At 44.1% G+C, this 14,542-nt stretch overlaps 1 protein-coding gene across 4 annotated transcripts in view; it reads right to left on the minus strand.

Moving 5' to 3' along the window:
• The window catches only part of LOC137884148 (arginyl-tRNA--protein transferase 1), a 53,919-nt gene that overhangs the window by 25,765 nt on the left and 13,612 nt on the right, over nt 1-14,542 (minus strand). For 2 of the 4 annotated variants that reach the window (XM_068725864.1, XM_068725869.1), the window contains 3 exons: nt 13,482-13,610; nt 7,359-7,391; nt 1,128-1,309 (listed from right to left, as the gene is read on the minus strand). In XM_068725864.1, the coding sequence (XP_068581965.1) occupies nt 1,128-1,309; nt 7,359-7,391; nt 13,482-13,610 (344 nt within the window). The remainder of the gene's footprint in view (nt 1-1,127; nt 1,310-7,358; nt 7,392-13,481; nt 13,611-14,542) is intronic. The other 2 variants (XM_068725866.1, XM_068725856.1) reach the window with 1 other exon arrangement.

Raw genomic sequence — 14,542 nt, forward strand, 5'->3', positions numbered from 1 at the left:
TGGGTTTACTGTGAAGAAGAGGCACCATCTAATGTTGTAACTGTTTGCACACGTTGTGTGGGGGTGTGCGCATATGCATTCTGAACAGTAAGTTTTGGACAGAGTCAGCCAGGCCCAGCAGACTAGGGAGTGTCCAGACCTGATCAAAGGCCCGGGCTCTGGTGTCTGTAAACAAACGGGAGGATTTTAGTCCCGCTGGCTCCCTCCTCCGAGGCCTCCTCCACACACCAAGCACTCTGTGTTACTCTTGGAGTCGGACTCTTAAAATAATAAGTGATGAAGTTCCCTCACTACGAGCAGAGCCCGTCCGTCCGAACCGCTCGGGCTGACTCAGTGTGCGCTACACGCACACGAACAACCGCTCGCACCTGCACACGGCAACTTTGAAGACGAGGCCCTGCAGTTTCCCCACATCTGTGCAGAAATATTTGAAAAAGCCATTCTCACATTATTGGGTTACATTTTACAGGAAACGCCAGATATGTGCGCCTGTAGCGTGTGTGTGTGTGTGTGTTCTCTTATTTCATCTTGGCAGAGAGAGCTGTCGTCAGCTGAACCACAAACGGAGCATTGCCTCGGCCAATCAAGTGTGAAGAAAGAGGTACTTTTCCACGACCTACGGTATTATGGCACTTATAGTATACAGTTCTAAGGGAAGATAAAAATTTGGGAGGAGACGAAAAGATCAAGAGTCAGGCAGAGAGCAGGTCGAAAGGAGGGCAAGTGTGAGGGATGAAAAGGGAGGAAGAATAAAAGCGAGAACAAAGAATGGAATGGTCACCAACGAGAGGCAAAGCAACTCCTCTCTTAAAAGAGCGATATTGAGTCGTTACTCTGTTCGTTTTAAAGACACAGTATAGTTACTGTAAATAATCTGGATACCCCTAAAGCTTTTATGCTACTTCATAATTTGCATTGAGCACCACTGGGCTTCATCTGACAAACTTTAATATCCATCAGAACAAACTGCAGCATCCTGTTTGTGACATGAAGCAACAAAAATATGGATATTATCAAGAATGAACACGGACACCATTCCAGACATGCCATCGGCGCTGCCAGCAATCTCCACCATCTAATACTTTTTGCGGCATGTTTTGTGCATGGTCTAAGTCCTTGCAACCAACCTGAGAGCAGAGTAGGAGCCCAGAGAGAGCGAGGCAAAGTCTGGGTGGTAGTAAAGGTAGACGGAGGACACACATGTAGGCAGGATATCGATCACCCCCACCGCCACGATGCGCCCGTCCAGCCAGTACTGCTGGTGGAAGGAGCCGTAGCCCACCTCGGGCCCATCGGGGGAATGTTCCGCCTGGAGAGAGGCACAGAGAGAAAATCGGTAAGAGAAGGCGGTCACTGGTCAAAACTGTACGCTTGTATGCCTTAGAGTTTGTAAGTAAAACATATAAATCACAGTGGAATGAGAATGTGGTATTTAATAGGTCTGTTTTTGTACTGTCCCACACACACACGCACACGCACACACACACACACACACACACACACACACACCTGTATGATGGTGTATCATAATCCAGGCTTTTCCCCGCCAGGCCTCACACATAATGTGTGGGGGTGTACAGTAGCCTCACATTCAGCCTGCTAATGGCTCCCAAATGTGGAGCGAGAGCTGGGTGGAGTTGGGGGAGGGGAGGTGGGGGGGTGGGGGGGAGCTGGCCACAGAAACACTCCAGGAGAGGACTTTTAATAAAAGACCCTGCATGAGCAAAAATCCATTTCACCAGGCGGTGGTGGAGTGTTGCCAAGCTTTTCTCCTATACGTCTGTGTCTGCTCTCTCCATGTGGCATGAAAGAATGTGGGTGTAGGTGTCCACCCGTGCGCTTGAGTCCACCCCATTAATAAAACAGTTAAGTGTTTGACACACGTTGCGTTTCTCATAGGGATCCACATGCTGGGTTTTTCAATCAAGTCACTTTACTGCTTTTATCACGGAGGCTTAAGACTAGAGGCTTGGGGTTAGGGTTAAAAGTCATAGTAAGCTGGGGTATTGGTGTGTGTGTGTGTGTGTGTGTGTGTGTGTGTGTGTGTGTGTGTGTGTGTGTGTGTGTGTGTGTGTGTGTGTGTGTCTTTCTTCAGCGCACTAGTAAAAGGATCCTTCTCCTTCACCGACATTCATCTGGACTCAGTTAAGTAGCGCAGACGCTGCTAGTTATCACAACACTGAGAAAGCTAGCTCACTAATCCATCGCGCCACTGGGCCCACACTCTGATCAAATTAAACCTGGCCAAACAAAAACAAGGCGTGCGCACACACACACACACACACACACACACACACACACACACACACACACACACACACACACACACACACACACACACACACACACACACACACACACACACACACACACACACACAGCTCTGTGACCCCACAGGGCTGAACATCACCAGTGGTGTGTAACATTCCTCCTTACCACCATGCAAGGTTTTCTTAAGTAGAGCTGGTAGTAAAAAATGAAAAAAATGATATCCCACTAGCTCAGGCCTCTTGAACACTCAGGTCTGATTACTTGTCTGACACAATATACACCAGAGTCCATTTACTTTTGCGTGTGTGTGTGGGGGTAGTTGAGTGGGAAGGGATGATTAAATTGTCTAAATGCTGCCCCACATCAGAGGCCATATGATACGAGATAAAAATGTTGTGGGTTTAGGCAAAAAGGAGGGAAGAATCAAGAAAAGAAAAAACAACAGTTACTTGGGGGGCAGGTGGGAGTGTTAAAGGGTGACAGGCGCCACATCTGGAGCAAGCCCTCTATGTGTATGTGTGTGTGTGTGTGTGTGTGTGTGTGTGTGTGTGTGTGTGTGTGTGTGTGTTGAAGGTTGGGGGATCTGTCCGTCTGTGAAAGCAGGCAGCCTGTTATTTCTTGGCACCAGTTCCCCCAGAAACACTGGAGGCTTTGTCAGAGGCCCCTCTGTGTCAGTTAAGAAGTTGTAAGTAAAAGGGAAAGAGCGAGAGGTGATCAGAGTGTGTAAGAAAGAGTGATTTCTTTTTCTTACCCCACCTCAAGCATAAATGCTGGAGCACAATTCTATAGCTGTGAATGCCTGCGCAAAAGAAGCAATGTCCGTCTGAGTTTGCATGTTTGTTTGGGAGTTCGTACCATGTTCAAGGCCGATCTTGTCTGACTGACCTGCGCGTCACCTCAGACGACAGCTTAATGGTTGTGTCCTTGCCACTGTGACAACAATCTAAACATTCTCTGGAACACTTCAAACCACCCAGAGTTTCCTCTGCAGCCCCAAATCGCTCTCATATGGCCTAAACACAGGACCCTGTGAGCAGTGATGGTTTCAACCACGTAAAAATGTCAGAAACGGGAACTTAGTGTAGGATACTGACTTTCAGAACCTTTCTGTGTAGCATGTGTTGAGTTGCTTTTTCTAGCAAATGCCACCCATAAGCCCGATCTGGATCCAATGATGGTCCAACATGGTAGATAAATGGATTTGAAGGAGAATTTGCACTGGAGAAACAATATAAAGAAGAATTGACTGACTGTATACTGACACAAACTTTGTATTAGGTTTGTGCGATTATTTAACCACAATGGGTGCAACATTTTCCACATGATGTCATATTATTGATAACATCTCCAAACATTTAACAGGACAAATTCATTCCCATTTTTAGAAATTACTATGCCAGTTCTAATCGTGTCATGTGTGAAACGAAAATGTCCTTTGTTGCTACTGAGGATGTTTTTCCTGTAATATTTTTTACAAACACTTCAAAGGACATTATTGTATGCGGTTGAAAGTCAGTGGAACAATGTGTGGCCTTGCTAGATTCTGCAGCGCACTGATGCCTTTTAAACATTCATTGCTGTGTTTTATGAGTAACACATTGATGGAAAAGCCCAATTTGGACAGAAAGGGCAGCGTTTCAGTCAATGGGATGAAACGCCACAAAGCATCTGATCAAAACAGTTTTCTGGATAATTGTTTTCCAATAACAGAATACACAAAGACGTGGCTTCTGCTAAGATAATGTGACAGATTTTAGTTGAAAAGATTTTGGAATTAGCTTTGAGTTTATTCAATAGTGAATCACACAATATATTTGGGATGAGCATGGGTTTAGTTTAGTTTCTTGCTTGTTTTTCAGATTGATTCCCCCCCCCCCCGGTAATGATTTTCCCATGTTTCTATTTATTATATTCATTTGCAGTTTTCTTTATTTTCTTGTTTTATGTTATTTAGGATTCATTCATCAGCCTGTACTATGTGGTTAATAAACATATTATTTTGAAGACACACTAAAACAAGTGCAGTTTCTTATTCCAAGTGTGGTTAGGGTCATTGTTGTGAATAAATAGCACATTCTGTCTGTTCATTGCTTTTAGGTTGAAATCTAATCAGTGGGGGATGAGGGTTCATTTTGTTTATGCTCAACATCAACTCATCAACCGTGGAAATCTACAACATCGAGTTGTTAGACCTACTGCAGCAATGATGCCTTTGTGATTCTGGCTCTGATCACAAACAGATGTTGAACTCACACATTTCAAAGTCTCTCTCTCTCTCTCTCCTTCTTTCCCTGACAAATGTGCATCCACTCACAACCGCACAGAGCAAGGCCTGCGAGCAGGCTGCAGGCGTAGCACAGCTCACATCATGAGCACCATCATCACGTACACGTCAGTACGCAAACATATGTAGTTCTGCCGTGCTGTAAAGGACAAAGGGAAATTTACTCTAAGTCATTTACAGAACGGTTCTACTGTTTTACAGTAGATGCAGCTGGTCGTCTTTTCTGTTTTTGGCTTACTGTACAGCCGAGGCATGGACAGTGCGCTCTGTGTCTTCACTACTATGGTATGTCAGCTGGTGCATTCCCTGCTGATGTGTATCTCCGTATATTTACATAACGGAAATTGTCTGTCTCTTATCTCTCAGGGAAAGAAAAAGAGACCAAAACACAGAGATACAGACAGAGGGAAGGGTTGAGAGCTGTGGCCATAAAAAAAACTGACTGACTAATTGGCTAACACCCCTTTTAATGAGTGTTTGCCCCTTGGTTAGACACATTAGGAGGCTGTTAAGAAAAATAAACAGAAACAGAATGATTGCACAAACCCTGCACAGCCCATAAAACAGAGCTTCTCCAGCACAAGCCACTTAGACCTCACCGAGGTCAAGTGCAGTGACAGACACCTGCATGGCTGCTGCTCGCCATGTCTGCAGGTACTGATGTGCCACTGTTTATCAGACTGCACGAATGTGTTTACGTGTCTGTTTGTGGGCGTAGATGTATTAAAAAAAACAACAACAGAAGAATCAGGGACAGCTGATGTTAATTACTTCGGAGTTTTGGTGAAGCGAAACACAACAACACACAAATAAGACAGTCAGTCAGTCAGACATAAGTCAGACGACCTGGATCCTAATTAGCTGTAGTTGGATTTGTAAGTATGCCGTTTGCATACATTTGTATAAATACCGGCTCACATGAGAGCTGATGAACCACACAGTATGCAGGTCCATGTGGTGAGTGTCTGTGTGTGTGTATTTTAATAGCACTCTGATTGGAGACAGATGTAGGCCGACACGCAGAGGTAGCGCATAATCACTCTGAAATGGAGAGCATTTGGACAGAGAAGGGAGAAGCCAAGGGTGGGGGGGGGGGGGGATAAAAACACGTTGGGCGAGAGGAGGCCAAAGGAACGGAGACGGCCTCCTGAACCCGTCTGAGAGGACGGGACAGTAGAGGCAGGAAGATATGTGAGGCAGTATGCCACGGTACGTGTGAGTGTGTGTGTGTGTGTGTGTGTGTGTGTGTGTGCGTGCGTGTGTGTCTAATTCAGTGTGCCTGGCCGCCAGCCTTGACGAGGTGATAAAAGCTTGTTTCCTATAAACACTAATGATGTTCATTAGTGAAGACCTGAGGGGGCCCACGGGGCAACACAAAGTGACTGTGTTTGTGCGTCCCTGTGTCAGTCGGGTTGTGTGTGCTCCTGGACCTCAATCCTATTAAAGTGGCCGTTACAAGTGCCCATCCTGGGTCTAATTGCTGGTGTAATTGTCCTGACCCAACAGGTCCACTGGTGTTTGTGAAGGTTGCAGCTCACCGGGCCTGCTGAGTGCTCAGTGCTGCCTGGCTGCATATCTCACTCAGTGACCACAGAGAATACCACGGTTTAACAGTGAATCCTCTTCCAGATTATAAGCATCTAAAAATCAAATCAGTCAATGGATTTGAAGCAATATTGTATTCATTTAAAGCTGGGACAGGCAGTACATTTTTGGCGACATTAGGCAAAAAAACGATAATAACCCTTCAGCGTATGTTAATTAAAGTGGTCTGAGAGAAAACTAGGCTTCTGCACCTTCTCTGGGCTGTTTTCAGGCTTTAGTAAATCCTATTGGTGGCTTTACAAATGCAGATGCCCTTGCACATTACTTCAGTGAAACCCTGATTCAATGGTGGAATATCCTGCAGGAAACGCTGCTATTCCAGCATTTGCAACTGCCGCCTTCAAAAAGTCAAACTTATTGAAAAGAGAGTCTGACGATATCTACGAAGCGTTTCAGAGACGGAGAGAAAATGGTGCTATTAGTTTACAAGTTACAAGGTTTTTATTTTTCATTGTACGACAGGGTTGCACAATACAAATTGTAAGCAACATTTTCTCTTCATCTCTTTAATTGTTCAGCCCTCCAATGTTACTGTGGAATTTTGCCTAATGACAGCAAAAACATACCATCAGCTTCTGATGCTTTAATGTGTACCACACCACACAAAGTGAAGAGCAGAGGTAAGTCCCGTTCTGTGAAGGCCACAGGAAAGGACTGGTCTGAAGACCTTCTGCAAAACCGTTGCAACACAGTCTGGACACCATATTTCACTGTTTTCCTCCCTCAGCACCCCCTTTCACTTAGACAGGGCTAAATTAAAACCCCTCCAATATGAAACAAAAACCCCTTCCTGAATCCCTTAACCCCCCGCTCAATCCAGCTGGAGGGCTCTTGAAGAGAGAGAGAGAGAGAGAGAGAGAGAGAGAGAGAGAGAGAGAGAGAGAGAGAGAGAGAGAGAGAGAGAGAGAGAGAGAGAGAGAGAGAGAGAGAGAGAGAGAGCAAAGGTGGATGGGTAGGCATGTGCTGGACGAGGGGAACTAGTGTGCATTTAGCCCCCTTTCGAGAGTGTTTGATGAAGAACTAAACTGAAACGCTGGACTTATTTTTTCAAACCATTATCGTCATCTCCATGACAGTAATTTCACCAGGAGGACATTTTCTTTGTTGATAAATCATTACAGGTAACACATATGGATGAATAGAGACATTTAAAAAAGGGGGTTTATTAAACTGTCAACAGGCCAAAGGAAATACATACCTCTAGTGGTGAATCACAGAGAAATCTCCGGAACTGTGGAGGGAGGCAGAGGGGGGGGGGACAGAGAAAAACAGTTAGTTCTGTGGGTCACCAACTCTTTTTGAAAAGGCTTAAATGAAAACCATACACATCTCCTTTGCTTTCCTATATAGTTCTTCCCTCCCTGTTTTTTCCCTCACTTGGATGTCACATATAAAAACTGTAGTTACACAAATGAAAACATTTAGCCTATCAACTGAGGCTCACAATCCAGGAAGGCCATATATTGACGGCTTAAATAATCAGAGTTGCCGTCAAAACAGCCTACCTCGAAACATGCTACAAAATACACATGAGATATCAATTACTGGGGGACTTTATGTCTGTGGAACCATTAAATCTTTCTTCCATTCTCTACATATTTTCCTGCGCTCCTTCGTTCTTTAGCGCCGGGGGTTGAGAGCAGTGTGTTTACAGACGAGCTGACCTGCGGGACTGGAAGACAAAACGGAGCACGCTGCCATGTTTCGGGCCGAAACCCGATCTATAATGAGAACCAGCACGGCCACAGCGGAGCAGTGATGGACAGCTTTTGGTTTGCCCCGTCTATCTCACCCTCACACGCCACACCACAGTTTTCAAGTTCATATTTCACGAGGAAACGCTACAATTCCAGCTGTGTCTTTCATTTGCAGAAGTGTTCAACCTCGGTTCCGCCGTCTGGTGATCAGGACAAGAGTCTAGAATAGCAACAAAGTATCATAAACACAAGATAGAGAGGCGTTACAGATAGGAAGAAATAATCACCGAGGGCATATAATATATATATAAATAATTATGTTATTACATTATCACACTCTTGTGTAAGGCTGCTGTAAATACTGGGGGTTTTGTCTTGTTTGTCCTCATTCAAACCAAGGCTCTACTAGCTTCTCTGCCACTCGTGGCGTTTCTGTCAGCACGGCTGGTATTTGGAATAAAACTAAACTCTCACGGAGTCTCTGTCAATAAATGGATGAGTCCAAGTTCACACTGCAGCTCTGTACAGCCCCATACTGGGACGGATATCAGTCTTTCCCTTTTATTAAAACTAACATGCTCTACAAGTTGAAAAAAGTCCTACAAGCACACCAAAATCCTCCGTCTGTGTGCACAGCAGTACAGCTAGTAACAGCATCGACTGCTGACGGCATGGGTCGATGGGTGGGACAGTCCTGGCTTAGGTGCAACTCAAAATCCTGACAGTTTCCCGAACTCCTCCAAAAGAGTGTGTGTGTGTTTCTCTGTTTGTCTGCCACAGCTGGTGTGTGTGTGTGTGTGTGTGTGTGTGTGTGTGTGTGTGTGTGTGTGTGTGTTTCTCTGTTTGTCTGCCACAGCTGGTGTGTGTGTATGTGTATGTGTGTGTGTGTGTGTGTGTGTGTTGATGACACTTACGCAGTGCTCTCCAACACGCAGGATGTTTTGGCAGCGAGGGGCTACAGAATGATGCACCGTCGTCTGTCATTTCTATTTTACCTTAGCCTGGAGCAAACACTTTTCACTAACTTTCAAAGTCGCCCACTTGAGTTGGATTCCAGTCATAAAAATGACTAAAATCCACCAAAAATATTCCAGTTCCAGTCAGGAAAATAAGTCTTGATATAAAATTACGCAAGATTCTGCAAGAAGACAACTAGTGTGCAGAACTTAAAAACAACAGAACTAAAATAAAAACGATGCATGCACTTTTTTTGCGGAGAGGTAATGCCGCGAGCTATAAAAGACTCACAAACTGTTCACCCTGCAGTGCCGAAGACTTCAACAAGATGCAACACACCGTCTTTACCCCCGACTCAACCTCATACCAGGACGGACAGAAGTAGAGGGGATGTTGCTCGTGTCATGATCTGTCATCTTAACCTCACATGCTCCTGCACAGGGCCAAGTGTACTTGTGCAAAGTCTTTCCATGCAGTAACTGCAATAGTCCTTGAGCCTACATCTACCCCAGGAAGAATTTGTCTTTAAACTTTTAGCAGTAGTGAAATATTGGCAACTCACTGAATGCATTTGTACTTATACATATTCTTTCATTTAAATGTATTTTATAAACCTGCTAAACGGGAGTATTTTGTGCACATTTTACACTTTCCATGACCAATGAGGAAACTGCAGCAACTACATCTGTTTCGTTGATAATGATTTTTGCTCATGCACAAACATGCTTATCAAGTTCCCCACCTGTGTAAGCATGCCAGTAAAGGGTAATTTTCCTCTCCTAACTTTGACTACTTGTGACTACTGCATGCTGCCAGTTAACAAATTATCAACAGCAACGCCTCCCAATGTGCAATATTGCCAGAGGGCACAAATGAAACTTTTGTTCAAACCTCACAAAAAACAAAATGGTTTACCAACAGAGCAACAGCTGCAGTTATTAGATGACATCATTTATGAAAGACCCTGGCTGCTGTGCGTGTGTGGAATCTCCAATCGGCTTTGTCGATGCCGTATTATTTCATTAGACAAGTGTGTGTGAGCGTTCACACATTAGAGCCTGTTCATGTATGCAAATGCATACTTGGATGTGTGCTTCATGTTAAGTTCTGACAGCTTATAGCAGTCCTCGGTCCCTCCTCCTCCTCCTCCTCCTCCTGCGCCTTTACCAGGCGCTCATCGTGGGGGCTGATGGGTAATCATACTAAGAGGAAAGAGAGGAGCAACTTTCCACTGCTGTGTCAACCCTGCTTGGCTGGGTGAGGCCGCTCTCTCCTGGAGCCTGGCAGGGCTGACCTCTCTCTGGCCACTGACAATCAACAGACCACACGGCCCTGCCAGGCTGACACAGACACTCAAACAAACAGACTCTTTAACACACACACACACACACACACACACACACACACACTCTGCAGGAGACAGACAGTCTAATGTGTAGGTGCCGTCACTCAGGCTTGGAGATGGCAAGGGAACTAACATGTGAATACATTCTCAGCTTCCCCTGTCTCTCTGCATCTCTAATACAACAACACATATGCCTGTGAACGGAGCCGTGTCCACAGTGCCCTCTGGAACGTCCTCATCTACAACACATGGAGTCCATCACTTCCTCTCGAACTCTCCCTTTCCTATAGTAAACACTCATCTGTGTACGATTAGAAGGGCAAGCAGCCGGCACACACACACACACACACACACACACACACACACACACACACACACACACACACACACACACACACACACACACACACGCGCGGTCGTGTCTTCACTCACACATACGGTACATACAAACACATACCTAATTGCTACTTAGACCTCTCGTCGTTGTGCTCTTTAGCTTAAATGGCTGTACTTATTTTAGGGACAATGTGCCTGATTTGCCTCTATCACATTAAAAAACAATAAGAAAACAACGTCTTTCTTTCTCTCTTCACCAAACATTTGCTGACTAGATCTGTGTTTCAGTGTGCAGCAGAGGAGCTGCAGGATCCTCGCCGTAGTACACAGATCAATGGGTAAATACAAACAAAATACTTCAACTCTGCCATAAAAGGAATGTTGCTTATAGAAAGTTTCATTGAATGTCTCGTTATTGTGCATAACCATGTTGCAAATAGCAATTTTCCTCGTTCATTTCTTCCATCTTTACTGACAAATTTTATTGCCATTTCGCAGCTTTTTCCATATACTTCTTTTTTTTTTTCATGCGTCTTGGTTAAGGTCCCAGCCATCAAGAAGAGTAAATACAGATTTAACAGGATTTGTTTTCCTCAAAATGAATGCCACATGTGCAGGAACTCAGAGTCACGGCTCAGCAAAACAGTTAAGACCACTAAGTGTGAGTAAGAGTGTGTGCATATTTGTGTGTGTGTGTGTGTGTGTGTGTGTGTGTGTGTGTGTGTGTGTGTGTGTGTGTCTGTGTGTATATGCATACATGCGTCTAAATAGTTGCTAGTTTGTGCTTCAACTCTGTCAGGAAACCATGATTGGTTGTGGAAGGAATAATGTCTGGCTCCCTTCCAGTCATGGTATGACAGGAAATGCATAGATCCTTAAACAAACAAAGCCAGTCCCCTTTAGGACATCCTACTGTCTAATGGTAGCACAATTTTGGCAGAGTAATTGAACACAATCTCTCCTATCGCCTGGCTCTGAGCCAGGCTGACGGCATTCCACATTCTGTCCCAAGGTAATACTTTAATGGATTAATAAATACCTCAACAAATACTAAATGACCCAACTTCCTAGGTAGCAGCAGCAGGCATAGAATGGCATTGCACCAAAATGTGCCATCACCACATCAACAATGTGTTTTCCATTTCTTTATGAATGCCACAGGACGACGGGGGGCTCTGAGCTTCTGGGAAGACAACGGGTGAGTTAACCTCGAGGTTGACGGGCAAGAAAATAAAATCAGTAGTGTTTCCTACTGTGGGCTCAGGAGTGGCTGCCACAGTAGTGAGTCCAACAAAGGCGGTTAAAAAAAAAAAAAAAAAAAGCATGGCAACTCCAGTCCTAGTATTCAGGATAGAGCAGAGGAGGCACTTTACAGAGGCCGATCCCAGGAGGATGAAAGCCTTGAATATATCTTGATATATAATTTCATCACGATATGATTCCATTGAACAACAATAAATTATCATATTGAATTATCGCTCGGCCCTAGCTGCAATGTAGAGTCCTGCATATACCATTCCTTATGGTAGAGCTGTCGAGGTCAATTACAATGTCCAATTACATGTCCTATAGGAGTAATTAATCCAGTCTGTGCTTTGACACTACACTACATTCAGTCAGTATACAACTTGGAAAGTCCATCAATAAAAATCTGACAAACGAACAGACCGCAGAGTTGTTTGTGCAGCCTCACACCTTTCCTTTTTTTTAAAGTTATTCCTCTAGTTCTTGAACCCATCCGATCCCACTACAGGTTATAAACCTGAGCTGAAGCTGAGGTGCACACATAACACGCACAAACACACGCTCCCTTTAATAGAGCTAGTGTTATGGCACTAGGAAAGAATCTGCCACAGTCTGCCCAATCTGACAGCTTTTATTATTTATTAATTACCTTACTTTTACAAGCTGGAGAATTCAAGTAATTTACTGAGGCCTGCTGGCAGGAGGGTGGAGGAGGAGGTTGTTTTTCCAGCCCTGAGGGACAAAAGGCCCTCTCAGGTTAGTGAGCATGTCCAGCAGTTATACGTCCCGACTAGACTTTTATTCATATGTTAAGTGGAGAAATGTAGGTCTGTGTATATATTTTATAGTCCAATTTGCTGAGACTTATAAAATTATTTTCAAACTTTATGAATCTATAATTGGTGATGCCCATTCTTATTCATTGCTAGACAATACTTCTCATTCACTGCATGAACCAGTGAACTTCTTCTCTCTGTCTTTTATAGAGTTTAAAGTTCAAAGAATTGCGTGCATGAAAAACGTTCTTATAATCATAACAATTTATCGAGGTCCAATGAATGCTGCAATTCTCCAAATAGCATGCACACTGCTCATGTGATGGACAGAGGGATAAACTGTGGTTGATCCAGGTGCAAAGACAACAAATTAACAAAGAGATCAGTATCAAATTGGGCCACAACTAGGGATCACTTTCATTATCAATTAACCTGTCAATAATTACAACGATCACTGACTCGGATGATTATTTAGTCTACAAAATCACAGAAAAGTCCAAGTTGACATCTGAAGAGTGCTTGTTTCACCAAACAGTCCAACATAATAAGAACTAAAGGTCCAGTGTGTAAGATTTAGGGGGATTTATTGGCAACACTGAAATATAATATTCATGAAAATATAATTGGTTGTGTTTTGATTAGCTTAGAATCAGCCGTTTATATCTGCATACGGAGCGGGTCCTCTTCACAAAGTCTGCCATGTTGCACCGCCATGTTTCTACAGCAGCCGTTTTGAAGTTACCCGAAGGCCACCGAAGGTTCTCTGACACGCTTGGAGAGTGAGGGGTGAGTGGAGGGGTAATTCAGTTGACTGCAATCCTAAACCTCACCGCTAGATGCCACTAAATCCTACACATTGCTACTTGAGATTAAAAACGACATTAATTTGAAAAAGCAGCAAGGTGCTGGAACAAGCATGTGCAGTAGTGCCCTACAGTAGGTGCAGAATAATAATCATGCAGTACCTCGCTCTCACTACATTCGCTGGGGTCATCACCGTGAATGGCCATCTGGTAGCGGGCGTACAGCGCCACCGACTGCTGATAGGACGCTGTGAATTGAGGGTCCTCAAAGTTGACCGGCACTAGCCTCACCTTCAAGCACAGGGTGTGGAGGGAAAGGAGCAATAAGGTGGAGGGAGGTTTTATAAGGGTTGACAATGAATAAAAGGACGGTGAGTTGTTAGAATTTTTTTTTTTTTTTAAAAGAACAAGAAGAAAAATCATAGGTGCTTTGGAGGACTTGACAGTGCAGGATTCAACAGAGGTTTCAAACAGTCTTATACACGTGTTTTGGCATCTTAGGGTTCACATCAGTCTCCTAGTCCTCAAGGCAAACTTGTCCGTTTTGAGTTTGAGACTGCTGTGCAAAAAGAACACATGAATGAAAGAAAACAATAGGATTCTAGGAGACAGAAAGTGTGTTTTCAAAATTATAAAGTGACTTGAAGATGAGGCTAGTGCACCGCCCAGCTTTTACCGCAGATTGGCAGATAATTCAAGACTCAACACAGCGTCAGAGTGTGTAAGGTATCCAGAGCAGCAGAATATCCAAAATGGTGTCTCCATAGACCATCTCAGATAGACACATAGAGACTCTTCCATCACTAGTCTCCTCTCAAGAAGGTAAAACAGGCCGCACGCACAAAGACAAGTAAAATGTCATCATACCGCGGTGGTTCAGACACAACTATGATGTATGTGAATTATGGCGCGTCAAGGTCGAGAGGGTTCAGCTAACGAACTTAAACCCCCTCAAAACAACAGACTGAAACAGTGACGAACCACTCAGACACCTGGAGAAACACTGCTCTCAACCACGGCGTATGGAAACGTTTTCCCCTCGATTCCCTCTCGCTCTTATACACATACGCTCTCTTTAATATGAACACATTAACTTATTTTTCATTCATACAGCATTTTGTTTGGTTTCCCTAGATTTCTCAACTGTCTGTTAGATGCAGCAAAGTTGAAGCACAAATCAATTTTTTGACAATACAGTCCATTACCTACCGTTCATTCAGATT

Source organism: Cebidichthys violaceus, unplaced genomic scaffold (assembly GCF_023349555.1).
Source record: "Cebidichthys violaceus isolate CVI_PGR_0920_01 unplaced genomic scaffold, fCebVio1.0.p SCAF_10, whole genome shotgun sequence".
Lineage (NCBI taxonomy): Eukaryota > Metazoa > Chordata > Actinopteri > Perciformes > Stichaeidae > Cebidichthys > Cebidichthys violaceus.